The sequence below is a fragment of the Balearica regulorum genome, chromosome 8, assembly GCF_011004875.1.
Source record: "Balearica regulorum gibbericeps isolate bBalReg1 chromosome 8, bBalReg1.pri, whole genome shotgun sequence".
Taxonomy (NCBI): domain Eukaryota; kingdom Metazoa; phylum Chordata; class Aves; order Gruiformes; family Gruidae; genus Balearica; species Balearica regulorum.
In genome coordinates this window covers 31,287,139-31,314,052 of record NC_046191.1, presented here as the reverse complement: position 1 = coordinate 31,314,052, position 26,914 = coordinate 31,287,139, and the positions used below count along the sequence as shown (strand labels likewise).

Sequence of the window (26,914 nt, the reverse complement as noted above, 5' to 3'; positions counted from 1 at the left end):
TTTGGCCATAACCACCCAGGTAGCCCAGGCACCCTCGCGCTCCCCGAGCCTGCCTTGCCGACGCCAGCGGGAATCAAAGCTCAGCTGGACACCCCGGGGGTTTCCATCCCTGCGGTAACACGGTGCATTAGGGAAAGGCACCCTCCAGCGACTGAGACCTTCTGGGCTGGCCTGAACACCCCAGGATCCCCTCCCTGCACGGTGCCCTTCGAGGAGCTGCCGCTGCTTCCATCCCTCCCCTCCTGCCGCTCCTCTCCCAGCACAGCCCTCAGATCACCGGGCTTCGAGCATCCCTGCCCTCCCCTGGAGTGACGGGAGCTCTGCCTTCGCAGGAGGAGTTTGGGAAATGGCTTTTATTTCTTCTCCCAGCCGCTGATGGTGGGGACGGCGGCTCCAGGGAGAAGCTCTTACGCAGAGCTACGTGTACGAAGCTAAACCGCCTCTTGCCGGGGGTGATCCTTACGTGCGCGCAGAGGAATGAGCCGGGGCTCTGGGCCTAAATTACCAGAAAATTAAACATATGTCTCCATTCACCCAGGCGAGGAATTAAGACGTTGATCCGTCCTGATTCCATCTATTTCAATTACAGCCGAGGGCAGATGCTGCCTTTCCCGCGCAGAGACCCCGGGAACGCTGAGTAACTCCGGAGAGGTCTCCAGCCCACCGCGTTTTTCTGCACCCCGGGCACGGCAGCTCCAGCGAGACCCATGGCGGGGGCAGGGGGGATGCTCAGGGCCGTGGAATGATGGTCAGGGCCGGGGGAGGATGCTCGGGGCTCCAGGGGCATGCTTAGGGCCCTGGGGGGATGCTCAGGGTGCCGGAGGGGTGCTCAGGGCCCCAGGACACTGACAACACCCCAAGCCGCTTCCCAGGAACGTGCAGCACACACAGGGCTGTAGGTCCACGGACAAGAAGAGGGAGCATACTGTAAACCAGGGGCGATATTAAAAATGTTTGACTTTAATCACAAAAGCAATAAACCCAAATCTTTAAATCCATCTAATACCCTACAATCAAAGCCCCCAAATTATCTCCTATCATACAACGGCTGAACGAAGGCAAGTGCTGGCAGGGGCGCAGAGAACAGCAGCGGAGTCGGAGAACAGCCCTGCAAAAGAGACACCAGCTTTAGGGCAAGGCAGCCCAGCTGCTTTATCGGTCCGTGGCACCGAGACCTCAATCCTCCCGGTGACGGGCAGGGAAAGCCTGTCCCCAGCTCGCTGCAAAGTGCTCCCTTAGTGCAGGGTTTTGGGTTTCCGAGGGAGAGGAGAAATACCTTGAGACGCTCCAGCGGTGGGAAACACGGGCAAGCCCTGGGAGATGCCCTGGCAGCCACAACCAGTGTTGTCCATGGAGGTGTCTCTGTCTTTGACCTTGCTGGTGAGAAGCTCACAGCTTCGCTGTGAAGCTGGGGGAAGTTTGTCTTTTTTTTTTTTTTTTTTTGGTGACAAAACAGTTTGTCTAACATTTCATATGCGAGTAATAAATATTAATATTACAGTACGGCATCACTGTGAAGTCTAACTACTGCGGCAGGCGGGTCGAGCCCACGCGGCTGTATATACAACGCTCATTAGGACAGGAGACCTTTTGGAAAACATCCAATAAACCCGTGCTTAGAGATCACTGGCAGCACAGGAGAAACCAAATGGAGTTTTTTTATTTCACATTTTAAGGAAGGACACGGATTCGCTTCCGAGAGCGCAGAGATCTGTCGCTCGCTGTGAGGACGAGGCACCTCCTGGGTCTAAGTGTGGGTCGTGTCCATCCTTCTCCATCTCCAGCCCCTCCTTGACCGTTCCTGGGGAGAGCCCCAGGAGAACGGTCGCCCACGGGGCAGCTCCGAGGTTGGCTGCCGCTGCTTGGGGAAGCGGCTGTGAAGCTGTGCCCCATCCTTGGGTCTCAGGGCACTGCTGGCATCATCTTCCCTGCTCCCCCCCGGCATCGGCTGTGTCTCACCACATCCACCCTACAGCCAGGAAAGCACCTCGGATGGAGGTGTTGCCGCTGTGGAAGAAGCCACCCTGATCTACAGGTGGACGAGGCGCTTTGCTGCTGGCCTGTGCTCACCCCCAAACACCTCTCCACCCCCCTCTGAGCTGGCCGGCGCCTGGCCCCATGGGCCGTAGGGAGAGGTGCCACCCCACGAGGGCTCCTCCGAGCCCTTTGCAAATCACACCAAGGTTTTGGGGCATTGCCTTCGCCTTTTTTTCTCCCCCTCCGTGCCCCTGCTTTGCAGCAGCCAAGCCACCCTTAGCTGCTCGGAAATTCCCTGGGGCAGCCGGGTCCCCTGCCCAAGCGTGTGGCACCGATTTGGTTTTTCTCCCTCTCTCCACCCATCCGGGGTAAGCGATGCCGACGCGAACACTTCATCATCATTAAAGCATCGTCACCGCGACAAGCCCTTGCTTTCTCATCAGTCAGCAGCACCGGCCACGCAGAGAGCATCTCCATCGCCGGAATAAATAGCCCTTAAAAACGGAGGCGAGAGTCAAACAGCCTGTGGGGGCTCGGAGCATCTGTGAGGTGGCAGGGGGGCCCTTGGGGGAGAAGCCCCCCAAATCCTTCACCGCCCCGGGCAGGCACGCTGACCCGCCAGCCAGTGCCACCGAAACCCACGGCTTGGCGTCCCTGTGAGGAGAGGCTTTGCGGGCTCGCAGACAGACAAACAGCTACGTACACAGCCACGGGGAGAACAGGCACCCTGGGGACGTCGGTCCAAGGACCGCACTAAACGCGAGCATTTTAAACCCTGATTTTTTTATTGCAAACAAGCGCCGTGTGCTCTGCTGCGGTGCAGCCAAGCGGGGAAGGTCTCCTTCCCCTTGTGCAGAAGAGGCCAAACCGCCCCCCCCCCAAATTGTCTCCTTACTCCGGCGGGAGGCTGGTGCTTAGGGGGGGTCCCTGTACCTGGGTCAGACGGTGCTGGGGACGTCCCCTCGCTGGCTGCGTGGTGCTGGGCTCCCTCTCCTTCCTCCTCCTCCCAGCCCCGTGGGGCAGAGGCAGCTTCACGGCTCCGGTGAGAGTTGCAGCATCCCCCAGCGACATCAGGGCACTACAGGTTCCTGGGGGTTTTTAAAACGCAAAATGCCCCTTAGCACCGCTATTGCCACACACGAGGCTTTTTGATGTCCTAGGAGTGTATTAAAGTCATTAAACCCCACGTTTAGACTTAACATCAGGTATTAAGAGGAAACACTGGCAGCTCCGGTGCTGTTCAGCGGCCCCACGGCTGCTCCACAGGTGAGAGGAAGAAAGGGTCCTTAACCCCACGTCTCTGCCTCGGGATAAGGCTGTGCCATCCCACCTTGGCCAGCAGGTTGGGGGCATCCCGGCTGCTTCACATGCCGCCCCAGCTTACCCGTGCAGAGCCGCTTTCCTGCGGGAACCGCCGCGTACCTGGGGTTTGCATGGAGGCAAATTTATGCCCATTTTACAGCTCGGTAAAACTGAGCCCAGAGGTAGCAAGGGCAAGGCAGGAATTACTGGGGTGGTTCAAGCTCTTTGACCACCCTGAACATCACCTCTGCCGATATAGCGGGGTCAGGGGCAGGCAGGGCAGCTCGCTGGGTCCTGCCGAGGTGGGGGTGCCAGGGGGGACCTGTCCCACAAGGAACCAGCACCCCGGTACCAGCACTCCATCACTTGGCTGCGCACAGGTTGTTCGGGGGAAAAAAAAAAAAAGATGATAAATAAAGATAAATGGAGGAGAGCGGAGCATGCCAGCAACCCTTTGCCATCATTCCTTTTCTTCCCTAAGCAGATCAAATTATGACCTGAAATCACTGAATACATATTTTATTATGTGGATAATTTAAAGGATGAGGGTGAGACAGAGAATTCATAAGGTACAGTCATGTTAGAAGACAAAGAGTTCCCATTAATCTCCTACGGGGAAAAAACTGAACAGGAGAAAAGGGGAGTGGGGGCACAGGTTGTAATGGATGCTGCCCTCTCCTCCTCCTCCTCGTTTTGGGTGAGCTGGGACCCACGGGGATGTCTTCTCCACCAACACCCAGACAGAAGCCGCTCCTGAACATCTCGCCAAACAGACGCGGCTCTTCCAGCCCTTCCCAGCCCCGGCCGCCCTTCGCCAGCGACATAAACCCAACGCGTTGCACGTAAAGGGCTTGGAAATCGGCTCTCCTCCTCCTCCTCCTCCTCCTCCGTGCAGCGCTGGGGAGCAGGGGAGGGGGTCAGGATGCAGCCATCCCTTGCCCCCAGCCCTGGGAAGGGCTGGCCCGTGTGTCCCTATCCCGTGTCCCCCCGCCCCCCCCCGGCACTCGCAGCCCCCAGCCCGCCGCTCGCCCTTGCCGGGGCCGTGCCGGGGGGCAGCGCCATCGCGGTCTGCTGGGCTTTGGCCCGTTTCGCCCCGGCTCGGGCGCCCGTCTGGCGCCAGCTCGAGCGTGATGCTCTTCTGACTTTGAGGGGTCGGCCCTGCTTTGCTTCCCCTCTGCACCCCCCCCCCCGCCCCATTAAGTCACGGGTCGCTCCGCAGATCGATGCCAGCTTCAGGATGTTTCTCCGTCACTGCAGGAGGGGGAAGAGCTGCTGGCTCTTAAAAATTGTTTTAACTGCAATGAAAAAAAAATAATACATAACTCCATATAAAATAACGGTATATATAATTTTATAGGTATTTGAACCGTGGCACTGGGCTGGGGGGGGGCGAGGGCTCGTCCCTGGAGGTGATGGGACAGGAGCAGCTGGGCTGGTGGCTTCAGCCCAGCTCCTGTTCAGCTCTAGGAGGACGAGAGGAGCGTGTTTTCCCTCTTAAACACCTAAATGGTTTTATGGGGATTTTGACAAGTCAGATTAAGCACCATAATCAAGACAAACTTGTTGTTTAAACAAGGCCCCTGAGGACAAATCGGAGCTGCTGAGCGTTTTCCCTACCCAACCCCGTGCATCTCGCGGGCGGAGGGTTGGGCGGTGGGATGGGGTCACACCTGCAGCACGAGTTGCCCCTCCTCTGACGGTCACCATCCTCACCGCGGCGTCCAGGGAAGGGGACACGTGGCATGGCCCAGCGCCGTCGCACCTCCACGGCTCGGTCCGTTGGAGCCCAACACCGTGCTTGTGGCTCCCCACGGCGTTGGCCAGCCCCCTCCGGGAGGCTCACGATGCCGAAGGGGTTACAACGAGGTAACCTTTAAACGAACGCATTTCATTTCTGAATTAAAAGCCCCTGGGGCTGCTCTCCTTCCCGGCACGGCCCCCGGTGCGGAGCGGGGCGGTGGGAAGGCAGGCAGGGCTGGGAGGGTGCGGCAGCACTCGCCGGTTTGGGATTCACGTCGAGCTCGTGCTGCTGGCTTGGTTTCAGCTGTCACATGCTATTACTCACGCCTCCTAAGGATGGCCTTTACGTTTTTTTTTTTTTTTCTTCTCTGAAAGTCTCCAAATTATTTTTCTTGGCTGCCTGAAAGGATTTTAAAACACTAAGTGACAGCACGCTCCCCAGCCCTCGGAGGGGCGGAGGGATTTTGGGGAAGGTGACGGGGTTGGAGATGCTCACGGAGCTCTCCCCCTGCTACTCGAGCAAGGCTCCAGGTGAAAACCAGCCCCATTGCTCCCCACCACCACATTTTGGGAGTCAAACAAGAGCATCAAGGTTAATACATCTCCCCGAACAAACTGGGGAGATGGCAGTGCCTTTAAGAGAAGGTAAAACTACGAGAGGAAAAAATTAACCTGCCTCTCTCTGCTGCCGCACGGCTCAGAGGCAGCTAGCACAAACGAGAGTGTGTTTCCTCCCCCATGAGCTATTTTCCACCGCAGCCCGTAGCAGGCACGGTGCACGCGCTTGCAATTCCAGGCAGATTAAAAGAGGCTGCGATGGGTGCACGGAGCCCTCCGTCACCTGGAAAGGTGCACGGAGCCCTGCGAGATGCTGCGGTCCTGCAAGAACCGGAACCACCTTCTCCCCTTGCACTGCACGTTGGCCAAGGAAGGTTCATGCTTTGTTTTCTTTCTCATCGTTTATTCCTAAGAGATGTCCAAAAAAATCGCTTTTTCCCCCCCTCCCAAGAATTTTTCCTGCTGCTTGATGTCATAGGACAAATTCTTGTCCTGCCCCTGCTGAGTAACGGTGGCCAACCATCAGCCAGAGCCAGACTGAAGGTCTGAAAATTAAGATGGAAAGATTTAAAACAGTTTCTCGGCCAAACCTACTCAACTCAAAAGGCTCGTTAACACGAGGAGCAGAGGAAGAAATCTTGTTTTAATCCAACCAACCATTTTAATTCATTTATGAAGATGCTGGGGTTAGCACCGCTGCCTGCACACAAGAGGATCTCTTCAAGGGAAACGCCGCAGTGAACCCTCTGCTTCGCCCCCGGACCGCTGCAGGTCCTTGCTGGGTATTTCTGGCCTCTGAAAAGCCGTGAGAAAGGAAAGAGGACTTTTGAGCAAGGAAGGAGTTAGATTTGCCTTTCCAATTATCCGCTGCTGTCATTATGACCTTCCATAGTTAAACAAAATTACCCTAAACAAACAAGGCTCCAGCGCTCGGGTCGAACGCTGGCATTAGCAGCCGTCCGCACTCACCGCTGAAGAGCCCTGACATACTGATATTAATTTAAATTTCCCCTTGACCATCATTTTCGATTCCCTCCAGCGCTGAACTTCTTTTTAGCACTGAGGCTCGTTCCTCCTACTCTTCTATTAAACGCTTTAAAATTAATTAAAGAGGCTGGCTGGCCAGGCAGGGTTTTAAATTCCCTTGCTCAAAGAAAAATCTGACTCACCCAACACCTCTCGCAGGGACGCAAACGCTGGAGGCAAAACCGTTCTGGGGCAGCTTCCAGCCAAGGGCTTTGTAACCCTGTTCTTTCAAAAGAAGAACATGAGAATAAAGACTCTAAGCGCCCACCATCTGCAATTAATTTTCACAAGGAGAGCGATTAAGCGCTGGAACAAGTTTGCCAGAGGGAGGTAGGAATCTCCAGTCCTTGCTCGGTTGAGTTGTGAACATCTCCAAGCCTTGGAGCAACCTCATCCAACTTGGAGGTAAGGCCTGCTCTGGGCAGGGGATTAGACCGGAGACCTCCAAGATCCCTCCCAAACTCAATCACTCCCCGACTCTTAAAAAGGCTGAAAACCTGACAGGGACCATTCGTTGAGGAAGAGCGACTAATTAAAAAACTATATGGACCAAATACTGTTAAAAGAAAAAAAAAAAAGATTACAGTAAGTAATTATACGCGACTTAATATCTCAACTGCAAAGAGTTACCTGAAGGAAAGAAAATTAAGGGGATTAAAATAAGGAGCGTACCGTTTGTGACAAAGAGACAAAGACAAAAAATGCCATCAACTTGTGTTTATGAGCCGCTGTGTTTCTAATTAGGGCCAGACACCACATTTGCATTTTATCTTGATTGAAACAGAATGAAAACAAAAAAAAAAATAAAAGCGGCCAACGTTAAACTGTTTTCCCTGTTCAATGCAAGGACTAACTTTACAGCATTCAAAATAGCTGGGTTTTTTCTTCTGTTTTTAAGATCTCAGTTTCGTCAAAGTGATTTCAATTTAAAACACAGAGGATCTTCAAGCGGGGGGAGAGAAGGAATGAGGTCACCTGCCAAGCAGCGGCTGCGTGGCGCGGAACTGGGGTACAACAGCAGCGGCAGCTTGCAAAATAAATTAGTAGGCATCGATAAATAAGTCAGGGGACGAAGGAAACTCGTGCCTGAAACCAGGGCAAGCAGCAAGAGCAATGGCCATCGCTCCTCGTGCCGGCCCTGCCTTCGGAGGTGGCTCCCTCCGCGCAGCCCAGCAGAGTCACCCGGCACCGAATTCTCTTAAAATGCAGCAAAATGGAAATCAAGCCAGTGCTCAGCGGGACGCGTCAGACAGCTGCCATCAGACAGAAGGAACCAATTTCATTTCCTTCTGCCACAGTGACTCGGGTGACTCATACGACAGAGACCTGCAGGCAGCACCTCGGAGCAGGACACGCAGAGCCCGCTCATCTCTCTCCCTTCCTCCTCTCGTTGCTCTCACCCCCCACCAGCGCGCCAGAAACCACGGAAGAAAACCAGCACGCAGCATTGGGGGGCCTTCCGTACCTCTCTCGGAGCTGAGCGTCACGTTTCTCCCCACCGGACAAGGCTCTCCAGACACCAACAGCGATTTCAGCGTGTCCCACACCCTTCACGGCGAGAGCCACAGCTGAAGGAGCACCTAAGTCCTCTGCGGTCCCGTGGTGACGGGCACCAGCATTGAATCAGGACAGGATCTGCCCCAACTCTGCTGTAAGGCTCCATCCCTGCTCCTGCGTTCATACCCCCAAGAGTTATCCTTGGTTTTTCTTTCCTGTCCTCTGACCGAAAGACCTCACAACCCTTCCGGGAAGGGCAGAATCAGGCTTTTAATACCTGGAAGACGCGAGACACCTTTCACACGCCACCATCGGTCACGGCTCCTCGATGAGCGGCCCAAGCCTGCAGCAGGACCTTGCTTTGCTGACACGGGGAGCCGAGTCCCTGCAGCGATCTCAGCCTCAGAGACACACCGCAATGAATGAACACGGGGAGATTCCGTTTGCAAACCGAAACGCTTCCTACAGGTATCACTGTATACATCGCACCTTTGCTACGCGCAGCCGGGAAGAGATGCTACGCCCACCAATTCCACTTTCAAGCTTAACGAGTTCTGGCAGCAATCCTGACAGCTCAGCACGACAGCTACTCCTGAAGGCCGTCTGCACCTTCTTACTCCCCCCGCTATCCTGCCAACAAAGCAACAACGACTCTCAGCATCATGGTTTATTCCCCCTCCATATGTACAATTAAGTGTATGCATGACCATTAAAAATAAGGCTACTTATATCATGGCTCTGAAACACATTACAAACCAACTCCATCCCCTCTCTTGTTACAACATTTGAAACGCTCGGCTTCCGTGGTGCGCAGGGAGGGACAAACGCAACCAGACCACACGGGCGATTCAGCGGTGCAGGGCTTTGGTAAGCGGATCTAGAAGCTTCCTCCTCTAGCCGAGATAGTCAAACGCAGCCAGGGCAGTGTGGGTGTGTGTGTGAGGGGGGCATCGTTATCCCACGACGTCTTGGCGAGGTCAGTCCGGATCCCAGGCAACGACACGGTGCTGGTGGCAGGCAGCAGAGAAGCCCAGGCTGGCGTGGATGGAAGGACAACTTACTCCTCTCCTTTGGAGCTGCCCCTTTGGGTCGAGGCAGGGGCATAAGGAGAGGAGGAAGGGGAAGCTGCCCTTCTCTTCTTGATAACCAGAGGACTTCAGTCTCCAGGTGTCAAGCTGGGTGACACTTCTCAACATTTTTAATGCATCTAAAAAAATAAAAATAAATCAAAGGAACAACTGAACCATAACATTATGGGATCTCAAAGCAGATTGCTTGCATGTCCAGGTAAGACTTAGAGACTTTCTTTTTCCAATGGGGATGAAGGAACAGTCCAGATGAAAGTAACAGGAGATGTGCAACTGAGGACAGCCCTGTGTGGTCCTGTAAGCTCCCTTCCCAAGTAAATCTGTTCCCATATGCAACAAGAGAGAATCTTCCAGCTTCAGCTTGTGGCTCAATAAATTTTATTATTCCTTTTTGTTTTTATTTAAAAGAATTTGTTTTCCTATCATAAAAATTAGACAACCATACCACCACCAGCAGCAGCAAAGTCTGTGGAGTTAATGTTGATGGCAGACAGTTCACTGGCATTTCCAGTGTCTCAAAACGTCCATAGAAAGTCCATAAATGGAAAACCCAAACATGATGGTTTTGAGGAGGAACATCAAGGTGGTTTCGGTTTCTTGTCCCGCTGAGGATCCCAGATGAATACTGTAGCATACCAGCTGGACCAAGTACCTCATGCCTTGAGAGAAAACCCTTCATACCAGCTCCAGTACCTGATTAGTAGGGAAGACGGGACATTTAGAATAGCAATTTATGACATTCATTATCTCCTACATCAGCATATAGATCACTAGGACAGGACTGACCCTTCTGTCTCCACCCCTTACCCTTTATTCACCAGCATGCAATAATATCACACAAATGGGATAAACACTTGGCAAGGATCCCGATTTTGATGTCTGCTCGCACGAGGATAAATTACAGCACGAAGCAAAACCAGCCAGTTGCCTCATTTCCACACATCCCAATCAACCATCCCTCAGAAATCTTGCGATGGAGATCAGAGGTTTGCTCCTCTCAACCCTCTGTGCCCACATTTCCCTTTGTCCACGCCAAGATGGTGCAGCAGCCTCTGAAGGCACGGTCTAGAGATGGCAGAAGAAAAGAGACTACAGGGGGTCATCACCTGCCGAGTGATTGCACAGGGTATTAACCCGGGGTGGTTTTACTGGGGAGAGGTCTAGAGCTTTAGCCCGTGGGTACTTTAGCCCCAGACTGGAGTGGGTTTGGGCAAACCCAGACCCTTCCCAGACCAGCCCACCTTCCTCCTGCACGCTGCAAAAGGCAAATGGAAATACCAGAGTTCTGACAGCCCTGGCTGTTTGCACGTTTCTCTGTCTACCTTCTCTCATTAACAAGCAAAGTGCATGAGCAAAACCTCTCCTCTCTAATCACTCGCCTGTTGTTGCTGGATTCACTTCAAGATATCAAAAGCATCTGTGCATTTTGTCTATTTTACTGAGAAGGAAGTGCCCAAAGTAACGAGCAACCAATTCCACAGCCTGCTAAATAAATCACCTACGCACGAGAGGCTACAGCATCACATGCTGCAAGAGCAGGAGTAACCAGGCCACTCGTGGCCTAAAAAGGAGGAAAAAAAAATTAAATCTTGACACACAGTCAAACATAGACCACTTGGATCTCCCTCCATGCCTGCTTTTTTTGGTGATTTTTCCAAGACTGTTCAGACCAGAGTTGCTGGTCTGGCTCCAGAGAGCTGCTATCGTCACAGGGATGAGAGAGGAAATCAGGATGAGGACCTCAGCTTCCTGAGACTGACAATCCAGCGTGTAACTTCGCAAACAGCAAAGAAACCCCTTTATCAGCAGCTACAGAAAGCTGCCAGGGCTCTGGGCTGCAAGCCTGCAGCATTAACCACCAAGCCTTAAAAGCACGGTGGGGGTCAACGCTGACTGTGTACAACTTGGGATGGCATCAGACCCGGGTTCTCCGGAGGATCAGCACCAGCCTGGGTTTGGGACTGGTTTTGCTTGCCTGTCTGATGTAAAGAAGGACAAAGGTCTCTGCCATGTTAGTTGACCTTTCATGGAAGGAAATACATTGAACAGACACTCTGGAAGATTTTTAATTCAAGCGCTGAAAACCTGGCAGAACGCTGGCTTCTCGATGCACGGGGAAGGCTGTTGCTTTCACAAAACCCTGCGCTGGCAGCTGCTCTTACGGCCAGCCCGGACGCCAGGAGTAAGCAAAGCGAGGGAGCATCCCTGCTCATTTTAAACATTGCTCCAGCCGGCTGCACACCAGGAGCTCAGCTTTCAGCCCTGCTGCACCCTGCGTCGGCGGCTGCAGCCAGAGGATGGGTTCCGGTTAACGCCGGCGAGTTAACGCGCAGCCTCTGCTGCCGCAAGAACCAGCACGAGCCTTGGGAAGATGCTTGTGCCAGGCTCTCCGTGCTACCAGGGACCCCAAGGAGCGGCGGAGGCACGGTGGGTGCCAGAGGGCTGCCAGCAGCTCTTCTACACCTTGCTTTACCTGGGTTTCACTGCTGGTGCGCTGTCTGCTCGCTCCGCCACGTGCCAGAGGCAAATACATCATTTACATTACAAACTTCCGCAGTTGGGATGACCTCCTCTAATGGTTTCTCCTGGCTGTACGGTTTCTCTGACCTTGCTCTTTACTAACAACAGATTCAAGCGTTTAAAGAGGAGATGCATGAAATAACTTACCTTAATTGTACCCTGACTGTTAGCAGCAATCAGCACGTTGGACTCCTGGAAAAAAAGCAGAGGCACTATCACAATCTGCCATTGCATTTTTTTTTTCCTCCCCTCTTTTTCTGGAAGCAGCAGCAGTTGTTTTTATCTAAAACATTAGACATACATCTATTTTCAAAGAGACTTAACTCTTCCCATTTCCAAGATGCTTTCGAGGCTAAAAGTCTTTATAAAAGTTATATTACCTTAAAGAATTAGAAAGCAATAATCCTTAGTGCTTGTACAGAGCTTTAAATCTCCAAAGCAATTTACAAACATGAATTAATCCTCACAGTCTCCCTGTGAAGTGGGCAAATAATAATCATTTTCATCTTTTGGCAGCATACGGACAAAGGTCTCCAGCACCCTAACTAAACCGACTAATCACTGTGACAAAACCTGTCTGGCTCTGAGGCCAGGGAACCTCTCCCACAGCCAAGAGGTTTCAGAGAAGTAAAACAAAGACGAACAACGGCAGATACACCCAGTTTGGAAGGAAGACAAACAGAGAGGGCTCCAGCGCCGCTTTATTCAGCAAGGCGGCATCTATTTACCTCCTGCCAATTGATGGAGTTGCCTTTGGAGATATCCTGGTTGTTTGCAAATTAATGGTCTGCTGCATCAGTCAGGCAAGCCCCAGGCAAAAACTAGGGGAGACAGCCTCTGCTCTTCAGCCCGCATTCCTGACGCGACCAGCGAGCGCAGAGGCACCCTCCCAAACCGAGATCGTTCAGGCAAGAGGAAAATCCAAAGGAACGATATGGTGCCAATAAACCTAAAGCACGTAAGCGCTGAGGCGCTGGCAGCAGCCCTGGAGATGGCCAGGTTGAACCACTGCTCCCAGACCGGTGTCCCGCGTCCATCCTTGCGCCATCGATTGTAGCGTATGCTGCCAAACCGCCTGCCGCAAACTGTTTTCTCTACAGATAGCTGATATCTTTTCTCAGGCACATTTTTCAGTTTCTCTCACTGCTGCTATCCATCCCCAGACAAACTTGCCGTAATTATCCCAGCGCTTAACACGTGTATTTTTAATAAACTCGGTGACTGGAATATGCCCTGCTCCAAAGGGAGCAGAAGGCCAGCTCAACCCAGCCTCAACGGGGTTACGCGCTGCCTCGCCATGAGGTTCGGGACTTTGCACAGCCACCAGCTTCGAAGCAGAGGGAGAAAAATCCTTTACAATGCAAAAATCCACTTATCAGGTAAGAGTAGCCTCATGGTGGACTACTGGGCTAATTGTTGTAGGTAGATTTGTTCACCCTGGTACAATCATTAGGGGATTACTTAAGACTCCTGATATTATCTCACCAGCGATCCTCCAAGTCAAAGCTCCTGAAAAGAAAGTATATCCTCAAAGGAAGCACAGACTCCAATTTCTATTAATTTGGTGGCTGAGAGAGTCAGGTCCTGTGAACTGCTCAGCTTCAGGTGAACAGCATTAAAACCCACCGCAGGGGAGGAAGGCAGATATAAATGTGACTTAAGGACCAAAACAGGGTCTGGGACGCCCGATGGGATTGTGGAGGCAAGGGAGAGACACTGGCAGCTATCTAGCACGCAGTGCAAGAGACTTGAACTCCTGAGTACGGATGATGCAGGGTTTGAATGATTCCTGTTTGCACTGTGAGTGATTGGTAATTCATCCTGCTGCTGCAGTCTGCTGGGGTACCACTGTAAATGAACTCTGGTTCAATGAACAGTTTTACCTGCTAAATAAAATAAAAATGCCAGAGGGTAATATACTCTCGCTCCCTTGTTCTTCAGAAGCTACTGATTTTTTTTTTTTTTTTCTTCAGCAGGGTCTGAGCTAATCACCGCTCTGCTGCTTTCACCCACAATCATGAGACGCAAACGGGAGCAGACAGCAGCAAAATTAGCACCAAATCTGTCATCGAACAAACAGTGACTTGCTTGTTAAGGCACTCTAGCACTGCTTCCTCGGGAACACAGCTAAGTAACTTGTTTTTAATCCTCTAAGGAAACAATTCTCTTCCTTTTGCGTTGCCTGTAAAACAGCCAATATATTTAACACATTAGACGCCTAAGCAAGTCATGAGGTCGCTTAAATCTGCAGGTAACTCGCGACAGCCGTGTGCACATTGAACCAATCCTTTCGTCAGGACACGTGTGAATGGAGTCACCACGTCCTCAAAAGAAAACCACCGTGACTGCTTAACCAGCAGAATATCTGTTTCCCCTAGCACACTGCTACGAGCGTCTATGTATCTCAGGCATAAAAGCAGAGTATCGCCGCCCATTGTGTTTGCACGTTCTACTTTACCATCGTTACTCGGTGTTTCTATGCATGGCAAGAAGGTTGAAAGGCTGGCCTTCCTCATCTCTCCCAAATCCGTTGTCTGCAGGAGCCAGAAACTCCCAAAGAAGAGGCAGGGGTATGGTGGAGATCCACCCCAACCAAGTAGTGGTGCTCTGAAGAAATCAGGTATTAAAATGACTGTTCTATGCATGCACCTCCTCCTACGGGCGGTTAGGACCCATAGCCCTTAACAGGAGAGGCAGAAGGTGCCAGCTGCCTTTGCTAAAACGAGATTGAAGAAAAAAATAAATGAACAAACACAACAAAAATCAAGAGCTGAGGGTTTACTGCCTGGCAAGCAACGGCATTTTGTTCCAGGCGGCTGCTAATCTCAAGCATTACTGCACCCCGGTGGAAAGCCACCGACTGTGAAATGTGGCAACCTCTCCTCCGCACATCGAGGCAGATAAGGAGCGATCGGTGGAGAAGTGGCACAGAGCGCTCGGGTCCCCTGCGATGAGATAACGTTGCATCTCAACAAGCCAGGGACAGCCATAAAATTGACGGGAGACAGCTCAAGAGTTTTGGTCCTGTTAAGTTAATAGAAAAGAGCAAGGCTCTGGGGATGACAAAAGTATGCATCGTCTTGTCTATTTACATGTTAATTTAGAAAGATTAATTGACAAATGTGGGTGCATCTCAGGACTCAGGTTAAGATTAATATAGGGTGCAGGTCCAGCACTGCTCTAAGATGCTCGAGGACTGAAGTCCTGTGCTAAGAGTTATGAACAGCCTTCCACACACACGCCAACTTTTTCCTCAACTGCAGAGACAGCCTGAAGGACAGTTCCTTGACATTGGGAAGGACTTGACTCCACCACAAATCTTTGTTATTGCCTACAGACTGGACACGTATCCACACAGAGGTAGGCATTATGCAAAATGAAGTTGTAAATCAGTCCCGACTGCAAAGACAGACCAGACAGAAGCACCTCTGTCCTGAACCTGACACATCCCCGTTCTCCTGGATGCGGCACTGGCTGAACACGACTCGTCCACCCACAGGACCTTAGGAGCGTTTGCCCTTGGGATTTGAAGGGACTTTCATTGATTACACCAAAAGAAGAAATTTCTGCAGCACATGCTTGATGGCAAAGAAAAACAAAATCAAATTTAGGACCTTCCTGAGTAGATGAGATACCTGCTACATTCATCATTCGAAGGAATTATTTACCCGGTGACAGCTGGATTTTGAAGCACACTGATTTCCTTCCCTCCTAGATGAGCCCTGTATTTGGGTGGCCCCGGGGAAGCAATTTGGGCAGGGAAGGAAGGAAGGGAGAAGGAAAGTCTGGCTGACCGCTGGCATTCATGCAAGAGCAGTCGGCAGTAAGAGAATCAGAAATGCTCTGGATTTTTCACGAAGCTTGAGGAAACTCAGCTGAACAACTGAAAATTGTCAGAGCTGCTTCAGTGTGACAGGGAGTAAGAAACAGCTGAGATTGTAGCTCTTCCACTCTTTCTTTACATCTTTGTGCAAGAAAACATTGGCAGGGGGCTAAATGAAAGTCACCACATCTGGACAGCTGTTAAAACAGCACACACATCTCCTTGGAGCAACACACACTGATAATATACAAGCGGATGCAACTCTCCGGAGCAAGTGAGAACTCCAGACAGATCCTCCCAGTAACTGCAAGGCTCCTCTGTCATCCCTCCTCACTAATAAAGAGCCACCGTGGACGCCCGCCCGCGGCCGCAGCACTCCAGGAGCTAAGCACCCCTCTCATCAGCGGGCTCGTCCAAAACCACAGCCGAGTGTTTTATTGTCGTCCTTTTCTGGCACAAAATTGAGAGCCTGTCCCAAAGGGGCTCAAAATAGGCAAGATGAGCACAAATCACTTGCATCTTTTTTTTTCCCCTTTAATATAATCCTTTGTGAGACCATTCCTCCTCTGTTATCCCACATATATCAATCGTTAAAATGAAATTCAGAAGCTCACACCGAAAAAAAAAAAGAGCCGGAGCATGTCCTACACAAGAGGAGCAGCCTGGACGCCAACTTTAAAACATCTCAGTGCCCCTGTTGGGAGTGAAACTGTGAATCAGAACATTTATTTATGAACATAACCTACACTTTTATAGTTCGTAAACATAGTAATTTTGCAAAAACTAGTCTTACCAGAAACAGAGTCAGCGTATTTGAAGGTGGGAACTGCAGCGGGTAGCTAACAACCACGGCTTTGACCACGTAAGCCACCACATCAGAGGTGCAGCAGCACTCCTCCGTGCCGTTAGCTCGACAAAACTAACCTTGAAATAAACTTAACCGACTGTGTTTCCCTCCAGGCCCACGCTGAGGAAGGAGGAAAGTTTGGCTAAGGAGAAATAGTACAACGTGGACTTATTTCTTACTTTTACACTCTCCCCTACCTTCTACAGGTACCAGCAACAACGGGCTGAAGGCGGCGTTCCTTAGGAGGATTATTAAGACGCAAGTTGCGTCTCTTCAAATTGTGCGTGCACGTGTTCATGCAACGGACTGGAAATCCTATCTGGGACTTTCACGGTATTATAAATAATTACAGGCCACGAAGTCTGTGTTTGTTATCCCCCCCCTTTTCTGCACAGATAAAACATATTTGCCTCAAACTTCCAGCGCAATTGTCATTGCGGTAAGCGTGAGTTTTCTGCATTTTTCAGCTAGGTTTGTTCTAGGGATTCACAGTTCAGATTCTTAAAGATCTTATTTTAAATTAACAACTTCTCACCTTCCCACCCCAGCACACGGTTTTGCTAACAAACGGCGGGTTCGTCAGCAATTCTCTTTCAAGCAGACTCACTGACAAGTAACCCTGAACACTTACTCAAAGGAACTGGAGCCTAATTAAGCAAAGTTGTTGATACAATGGGAAAATGTAGTGGGTGAGAAAGCCTGCACTCAACCAGCCATTGTCTTGTGTTATTTATAGGCAGAATAAAAGTATATAGTTGAACTAAATCTAGTGCTTTTTGTACAGAAAGTCCTTTCTTGAAGTAAAACTACTCGGTCCTTACTGAAGATGGCAACTATTACTCAGGTGAGTAATAGTCCTTACTGAAGATGGCAATTATTACTCAAGCTTTTTTTTTTTTTAGCAGATCATCTACAAGACGCATTTCACTGAAACTTTTCCCATCGATATCACGCGCAAAGCTTATTCATACATCAAGATGTGTGAAAGCGGTTCCCCAACAGACCACCACTGCTTGACTGCTCTTCATCTTGTAATTAGCAGATTCTAATGACTTTTCACTCAAAATCCCCCGGGATCCTGTTATTTTCTTGTTGTATGACTCATGTCAGCTTTTGTTTTTGAAAGAAAATTACAAATTCTAACCTAGGCGACATGATGAACCTCCAGCGTACAAAAATCAAGAGGTTTTTAAAAGCTAAACTGCTAGATTACATTTCTTCCCAGCAGGATAACGTGTTGCATGCCGAATTTTATTTTCTTCTTTCCATTGTTGCGATACAATCGTTATTGATGAAGGGGTGCACGGTGGGATGGTTAAACGTGGTGCAAACCCCACTGTCTCCCTGTGGGCCAGAGTTAACCTTATATGCCATCACACTCACCTAACGTGAATCCCTTCCGAACAATTTTAAGGGAATACCATCTATACTGTGAACATCAGGCCCAAGCAGAAATTAATGACTCCTTTAAAGCGAGCGCTTCTTAAAGAACGAGGTCTTACATACAAAAGATATCGTACCAAGACATTTCAGGAGCAGCAACGCCCAAGTCTTTAGGTTTTAAACCTGGAACAGAACATGCATGCCTAAACTGTGTCTTTTAATCCTTAGAAACTCTATTTTTATCTCATTCTGAAGGTAATTCCTTCGTATACACAGAGATAAAGCCTCTTTAGGCTTATCTGGGCCAAAAAAAAAGGCAACTCAATGTATCTGAAAAAGGTCTCGTATATGTTTCCTTCTAGCTCCAGCTACAAACATACAATCTGTTGGGCTTTTAAATTTATAAAGGCTACACAATAACATCCGCACAGCAAAATAAAGATATTTACTTAACACATTAACCCACAGATTTACAGGTGACGGCACTCCTTTGGCTCGCTTTCTATGGAAAGACTTGCCCGCAATCGTATGCGCACACGTATAGTTTCTTCTCACGTAGGAATTCACGGACAGACTATAAAGGGGAGAAAAGCTTTCAAACAAATTAGCGTTTTCATCATCCTACATCACGCAGACTTTGCAGCTTCTGCACAAGATGAAGCGTATCTCGCTAGGAAAGGTGCGCAGGTAGAAATTCAGCATCTCCTTGAATCCCTCCCCTCCTTTTTCTGCAATTCCAGACTTTAACCTCTGTACCAGGGATGCTTTTATCAAGTTTTCTGACCACTTCCACATCCGGTATTTTCTAACCGCGACTCAATACATGACTATATCCCTCTTTTCTGCACCCTGAAGCAGCAATGTTCTCATTTTTGGATTTTACACTTAATGCATTTTTCTACCCCTATTCAGACCTAACTCAGCACAAGAAGATGCTGTATAACTGGAAGCTTATTTGCTATCATATATAGCCAGGTCTCTGTATTCACAGCACACGGGTGCCCAGAGGAAAGCAGTCCAAGGCTTGCTCCAATGACACACTCAAATAAGTAGTAAGCTATCCCTCAGCCAAGTGAGAAATCACTTTTTCTTAGCATGACCTTTCTTTTCAGCATGTAGCTCTCAAGAAAACAAGATCAACACGGCAATTGAAGACCAGGCTAGAAGAAAACAGAAGTACGGGTGTGTACGGTGCTGCACACAGGCACCGATTTGCTCGTTTTTACGCCGTCTTCTGAATTCAAGATGGAAACGGAGACCAACGAGACTGATGCGAAGAGGGAGAAGAAAGCTCTGCAAAGGCAGGAGAGCCAGCCAGCAAAGCCCACCCCAGGAATTGTTGATGTATTATAGGCAACTGCCTCTGTAATTTAGTCATTCTGGAACCAAACTGGTTTTGATGAGTGCCTAATTTATTTAGAATTCAAGATGAGAATAACTCGTCAGAGGCTTATTATTCTGCATCTACTGCAAAGTGAAGTACGCAGCTCTAACAGCTGTTGCACACTCCCCATCAGGCAAGGTAGGGAGACATATGTTAAAACCAAATTATGTTGGCGTTAAGCCCCCTCCCCCAAAGGGCAAGTCTTCTCCTCCTCTGTCTGTGGGAATATCGAGCTCCACTGCCCAGCTATCTGTGACAAGGTCTCTAAAGCTACTTCTTCCTGTGGTCGTATATCCTGGGATTTCAGACACTCCCCATAAACAATATGCTCAAGGCCTTGAACAAAGCAGCAGCAGTACACAAATATAGCTTGCAATAAGCCTACCAAAAACGTATACAGAAACATGCAACACATTAGCATCAATATTGCAAAACCACAGGAAATGGCTAGGCATTAGTTTAGCGAAAACAGCTTTTAGCATCTATTCTCTTAAAACTTAGAGCCCCCAAATACTCATTTGGCAATTCTACATAATGCAATGCCGTACATTGCTTGACAACTACACAGTCCAAGACCAGCGCTCCTACTGCCGATACATTTTCCTCCTTTCTCTTCTACTGTTGGTTGCGCTCAGTCATTACATCATGCTGGAGGTGATGAATTTAATCTCTCCCTAGCCAAGGTCAGGCTGCCCTGCCCACCAGTGCTGTATGTGGCAAACCCAAGCCCCGGGGTGCTATCATTACTATCGCTATTGCTTATATCTCCCTTCCAAACCCTCATCAGAAACAAAACGTGCGATCTGAAGAAATGGCCACCAATCTGCATGAGAGTATTCAGAAGCGTGACCTAAATCTGGTAGGTTTAGATTTTGATTTTGTGCAGACCAGCGGCAAACCATAAGGGATCACAGCCATAAACAGAAATCAGTAGACCGTGAGAAGCCTTTTCTGTACAAGCTACCACGAATTAGACAGCCCCGTCCACCCTGCCACAAGTGCTGCACAGCCCGGTCCTGAAGCCCAGCAGGGACCACTGCTCCCGACTGCTGCACTGGGAAGGAACGGATGCTGGTGAGAAAGTCCTGAGAGATGCTAAAAGACATCTTTTCATGGGCCTCCCAGCTCCTTGGTCCTCTTTAACTTACAACACTCTCCTTGCCTCCTGTGAAGGGCAAACTCCAATTTCTTTAAGCCCCGTTTCGTGTTTAGTTGGTTCTCTTATGCCTCTTTCTTTCATGCTCGTGATGTGCTTCTCCCATCCCTCTTACCTTCTCTATTATTCTTCCTTCTCTTTTTGCCAAGTCAGTGCTTTCTCTTCCAGCTAAACTATATCCAAAGCTCCTCGGTTGCTCAGTTCCCTCTTTCAAATCATCTTCACACTTGAATCAGCAATTCCCTAGTTTGTGCAAGAATGCTTTCATCTTTCCTAGACCATCTGTCCTATATCCTTCAGGGCTTTTGTATTTGTGAGATCATTGTCCCTTGCATGGCATCCCTCATCAAAACCCTACTTTCAGCACTCCATTCTTGAGTTTCAACTGCCTCTTTACAGCATCGTGTACATCCTCTCATCTCCTTCTCCATCCCGCTGTGAACCCACCCTTGAAAATCCTGCTTACAGAACAGTATCCCTTTCTCTCCAACCCTTTTGCCTCCAACACGCTAGCACCAACACGCGCAACTTCCTTGGGTTCAGAAAGGGAATACATGATGGTTAACCTTCCTCTCCGGTCCCAACTGTATCCGGTCCCCCAGGCCTTCTCTTCTTCTTGGCTCTCTGTACTCCTAGGTCCCTGAACTCATGAGTGCACTAGGATGACGTATCTGCTCCTCTGGTCCCTGCCTGGGCTGTCAGCTACAGCTCATTCCCTCATCCGCCTCAAACATCTGCCTGGATAGAAACCAGAGGATAGAAGAATATAAGGAGGCAGAAGCCTTATGGTTAGAGACCGAAACATCCTGTTATCTTGTGGGAACCAACTGCTGCTGGGCCAGGAGCTTTCAAAAGGAGATGGCGATCCACATCAGCAGCCTGGCAGATGCACACATGTCCCAGATATCCTTTCCTTCATGCCTTTTCCTGATACACAAGAACTAATGCCACGTATCAGCTGCCACGCTGAACTGGAACACATTCCTCTGACGGCTGACAAATGATTTTTAAATTGGGCCATGGGGGATCACTGCTAGGTGCCACATCTCCTGTGCTTCTTGAAGCTCAGCGCATCGCTGATGCTGCCAGAGGCTTCCCTGGGCCAGGCAGTGGAGTTCAGATCCTGGTGTTAAACCAGTCCCCACATAGAAATACCATGAAATAAACTGTTACCTGGTCAAGCTCCCGCTTCCCTTCCTCTCCCAGTGCCATTAGTTTCAGTCTCTAAGTAGCTGAATGATACAGGCTTAAAATTGACCCAACCACCTTGACGTTAATATTTTAAATTATTAAGTCTTAGTTCTCTAATGCCAATAAATCATTTATATGTGCACATTTAATTAACAATCCAATCAGTAAAAACAACTTAGCATTCGCACAGCACATTTTATCAGAGGACCCAAAGACACATTACAACATTAATTAAGAGTAACAAATGCACTGGTGAGGTAGTTAAGTATTATCCTACTTTGACATGTGGGGAAACCGAGGCAACATGCTCAGTGGATTTGCCCAAGGTTAATCCAGATGTCTGCAGTGAGGCACTGAAGAGAAAAAACAGGGAGAAATACCACTGAGATTTAACTCTCCTAATAAGCATTCATTTTCTGAACTGCAGTATTTGCTTATTGGCTGATGAGAAATCCGTTCCAGCTGCGTTCCTCTCCCAAACAGACTAAGGGCACAAACCACCACTGTCAAGCACAGTAAAGATCAACCCTAAACTGCAACAGCCTGCCAGGTGCGGCTGAACGCACTGGGTCCAACAGGATACCTAGGGTTTTGAAGACCATTAATGACCCTCCCCACCCCATAGTTCACACCTACGGACACATCTGAGGTCATGGGATGCAGGACACTTACCTAGCCATCATAGGTCCTAGACCTACAGCAGTGCGTGATATCTCCCAAGTGCTCCAACAACTCATCCAGCCCTTGGGGAGTTTCACACCTGAGAGCATGGGAGAAGAGCAAGAAAGTCCTGAACGACACCGACTCTGCTCACAACATGCTGAACAGTTATGAGTCTTGGAAAATGTCAGGAGTCCAAATATCCTCACTCTTCTCCAAACCCATAGCTTAAGAAGTCTTTCAGGCCACGCACAGCCTGTCTTTCCATCTCTCTCTCCCTTCCCACACCCAGGAGGTGACCCCCACAGTGGTCCCAGACAATGGTGACACTCACATAGCCATGGCAGCTCTGGTTGAGGATGTGCTCCTCTGTGTCCTCAACCTAAACAGCTCTAGATGCAGCAGTTCTGCTTGCTTCTCCCATTTGGTACAGAAAACCACTGGTTCCTGGGACTAAGGCTACAGCTGACGGCCAAATTGGTTTGCCCAAAGTATCAGGGATGGTTTTGTTGATAGTGCCTGGCAGCCATCTAGAATTCAGTCGAGAAGTCCATCCCGGGCAAGTCCAGCCTTGTTTTTTTCAAAGATAATGAATTCTGCTCCGTATGCAAATTACATGCTGTGGAAATGCTTTAGGTTTCCCAATTACCATGTGATGAAACATTTGAGACCCAGATGATGCCTACTACCCGTCCCTTTAACCCAAGCGTGTGCCTCTCAGCGAAGCTGGCTGGATTTTCAGAAGTTCTCACTGAAACCAAGAGGAGCTCATCTCCTCAACACCTTTGGCTACTGGATCTCTATGATTAAAAGACCTGCGTATCGATGTAAGTCTGTCTCATGATGGCGGGATGCAGAGCCTTCCTTCCCCGAACAGAATGATGTACAAAGTATTGCTTACACAAGAGTAACCACAAAGTCACCGGTTCGTGCACCGCTCCCAGTCTGAGACAGGGCGTGCAGAAGATTAAATAAGACAGAATTCACCTAATTAAAACAAGAGAGAGAAAGGCTTGACTAATGTTAAGGTATTAAAGCTACCATAGGCTTAAGACAGGGTGGAGAAAGCCCCAAACTAACCTCTGGAGAAAGAGGTCTTGCAGCCGTGTAACTGGTGGGAATACATGCTGGGCTAGTGGGACAGGCTGGAAAGAAAAACCTTACAAACCCCCTCATATGACACCGTCCTCTGAAAACAGAAGTGGAAGAACAATTAATGCATTACAACCGCGGATGGTGGCAATCAATACGGGAGAATGGGTTAATCACAGGACATGTCAGGAGTGCCGAAGGGAGCCAAGCCGAGTCGGGTTGGCTGGGTCAGCAAGAGGGGAACGCTTTGGCAGGAACTCATGAAATGGCTGATGGACTGAGGAAATCAATTTATTTAAAACTGGTAATGGATTCATACTCTGCTACTGTTAATTTTATATGGTTTGGCTGTCAACTCTTTGGGGCAGGAAGCTGTCACTCGCTGTCTGTTTGGACAACGTCTAGTAAATTGGATCTCCTGCCGATTGTAGCTTCTTTGCACCGTCCTAATGAAAGCCACCTCCACCTCTAAGACTGGCCTGACACAGAGATGCAAAAAAATGGTCACGCTAAAGCAACCTGAATCCTGACATTTAATTTGTGTGCTTTAACTGTACTAACATCCTTGAACATCCATTTTCAAGTGGGATTCCACCACCAAACCAAACCCTGATACTACAGTATCCCAAACCAACCAACTTTGTAAGTTCTGGACTTATGCTAAAAAACCTGACTGTTCTGCTAACGGGCCTCGGAATAATGTTGCAGGGGGACTAGAGTGCTCAATATCTGGGAAATGCATTAACTATTCTGAATGTTTTACTCATGCCAGCTGGAAAAGAAAGATGATGGTTTCATTGCATCTGCAAGCCTCCTAATTGTGTTTCTGGATGGGCCAGAAGTCTGGCAGCCACGGAAATCAAAGCCTTCATTTCTCTTTAAGCCAGGAATAGTATATTTAATAGCAACAGGAACAGAGTCCTGGGTCTATGTGTCAGCGCTTAGGATGCCGTCTGTGGGGGGGAAATGACAGCGTACGTAGGATACTCTACCTCCAGCTGAGGCTGCAGGCAGGGAGGGTGGGGGATTACACATCTGCCTGACAAGCAGAGCTACGGCAAGGGGAGGGGAAGCGAGGCACAACGGGAGAGCAAAAATATCTCATCCCTGGAGGCTGCTTCCATCAAAGGGCTGCAGCTGCACCAGGGAAGAACAGGAGAGGGAAGGGCACCTGCCTGCAAGGTGGCCCAGCTTGGAGCTGCATGAGCCACTACAGGAGATTTAAGAACACACACTCATAAATATGTGTATATGTATATACACTTGTATGTTCTTATCTGTTCTATGCAACTCATACATATAGAGAGAGAATTGCAGAAGTGAAATCACCAGGACCCGATGAGAGAAAAGAAGGGACAAATTTTCAGAGAAAAATCAAGGCACAAACATTAACATTAGCATACGTATAAGCTTCATGGAATTATACGTATAATAATGCTATTTATAACATACGCCTATTTGGGAAAGGGGACTTTGATTTAAGGAATGAAAGTTTAATTAAGGTAAAACAAAAGTTTCCATTAATCTTGAAAGAATTCGCAACCTGCTGCTGTCCTTCAACATCCAATTCAGCTAATGTTATAACAGGATCAAGCGCGGCACTAGGTACCTGAAACCTCCTGCCATGCAGGCAAGACCGGACAAGCTGTACCAAACCACGTGGACTTCTCTAGCCTTGAGAAATAGGAAGCTTTCTCTCCTCAAAATACCGTTTCAAAAGTGACCCAAGTGCAATGGGCAAATATTTTCACTAGCCAGGGCACAAAGGAACATTATGAAGGAGGAGAGCCGTTGATAAACTCGAGCCTGGCAATGAAAAATGGCTAGAGAGTCTACACCTGCAGGCAGCAGGTTCTGATGATATCCAAAACTGGGTTTAACGTCACAAGCCCGAGTTTACTCTTGAGCAGAACTATCTCCTCCTCACCTTGAGCCCCGAACAGGGTCAGAGCTGGCCTGGCTCGTGGTCAGTGCGGTCTCTGTAAATCCTTATCGTTACAGCAGTATACAAAAGGGAGCTGAACCGGACTCTGAGCTGCCTGCAAGGCTGTCGGGAAGCGAGCGATCTTTCATTTGTAAACTGAAAGAGAAGCTGGAATATCCTACTACTGATGCTTTCTCCATTGTATTTATCCGGGAGGAGAAGGGAGTGGGAAAAGATGACAGCTATGCCTTAGGTGTTAAGAATGATGAGAGTACAGCTTTATAGCTTTAGTACAATAAATGCAAAGCATGACATCTTCCCTGCTTCGTTCTGCAGAATGAACTATTCAAAAGACAATAATGAACTTCGCATCATCTGAAGGACTCAATTGTGCTCTGCTGCCTGCTTCCCTGATCCCATCCATCTAAAACACTCCCGAATCCAGAAGGACGAGTGAAACCAGCAACGAAAATGCACCTGAGAAATCAGAAATCACTGGGTCATTCAGCTGTTGAAAAGAATTTTAGATATAAAAACAACGGATGTAAAGAAAACCCACCAAGGACTGAGATTAAAGTCAGAAGACAAACGTAGAATGTCTTTAGACAAGTTGATTGATTGTGAGAGACGGGGGATAAAAATAAAAATCCAAACTCGACACAATTTTTACAACTAGAGAGAAATTCCCTATGCTTTCCTTCACCTTTCGCTTTCCCTCTTCTCGACTTGCTCATTCACCTCCCTGCAACTTACCCTCCCCTCAGGACTACCAGGAGGTGGCCCCTGAATTCTAATTGCCTTTGCTATTCTATTAAACCCCCTGGATTTAAATGGGCAAAATTAGCGGGACTCGCCTATCAGGCATTCTCCACAACACTAGATGAGAAGTCACCTGAAGCTCTGGATGGGCTTTCTTTTGTTTATGGCCTTTAAATAATTCAGAGAGAGGAGTTGTCAAGCTGAATCTGCAAAGCTCCCTTGACTTTGGGCTTAACGCTATTAGACTGCCTGCCTATTGTTTATAAAGACAAAAAGGAAAATGTTACAGGATCGTATGTCTGCATGGGAGGGGAGTCAAGGACTAGAAGAACAAGGGCTGTCAGGACAGAAGTCATAAAAAAACAGATGGGAAAAGCAAAAGTAGGCAATAGGTGTAATACAGATGTACCAGCAAAGCATTAAGAGCAAGTTGCCAGTTTTGGTCATGCTATAAATAAACAATGCTAGCAGTTTCTTTTGTAATAGGATGTCATTCTTTAAAAAGGAAAAGCCCAAATGCAAATGGTAACTTTAATTAGCAATTAAAACCACAACTTCCCAGCTATACAGCTGCAGCCACCTCTCCCAGATCTGTCTCACTTCTGCAAACCAGTGACAGCCATCGGGCAGCGGGCCAGCACTTCATAATCATCCCAAACCTCAGAGAGAGCAATTTCACCCTTTCTCCCTTTTTTTCCCCGGGCTTTCTGGGCAGACAAACATGGTAAAGCCTGTTGAAGATCTACTAGGTCCTGCCTGGGGACACCAGCAGACCACAGGCGATGGCCCCTGGCATCCCAGGGAACTCACATGCTCCAAGTTGCTTTTCAGATTTTTATTTTTTTTTTTAAATGACTCTGGGGCACGGCACCGCTTTGATGAGGTTTTGCACAGTCATTTTCAAAGCTGCAAACCTGGCTTGCAGCAAATGACTGTGTCTTGAAGCAGCAAGAAAAACTGAGAGGGAAGGGGAACCTCAGGACATGC

At 49.0% G+C, this 26,914-nt stretch overlaps 1 protein-coding gene across 3 annotated transcripts in view; it reads right to left on the bottom strand.

Annotated features, from left to right (window-relative positions):
- Window positions 1–8,752: 8,752 nt before the first annotated feature.
- Window positions 8,753–26,914, bottom strand: part of COP1 (COP1 E3 ubiquitin ligase) — a 128,139-nt gene continuing 109,977 nt past the window's right edge. For all 3 annotated transcript variants that reach the window (XR_012836637.1, XM_075760456.1, XM_075760457.1), the window contains 2 exons: window positions 11,856–11,900; window positions 8,753–9,881 (listed from right to left, as the gene is read on the bottom strand). Coding sequence is in view for 2 of the 3 variants with exons in the window: in XM_075760456.1 (XP_075616571.1) it covers window positions 9,864–9,881; window positions 11,856–11,900 (63 nt within the window). In the remaining variant the exon portion in view is untranslated. The remainder of the gene's footprint in view (window positions 9,882–11,855; window positions 11,901–26,914) is intronic.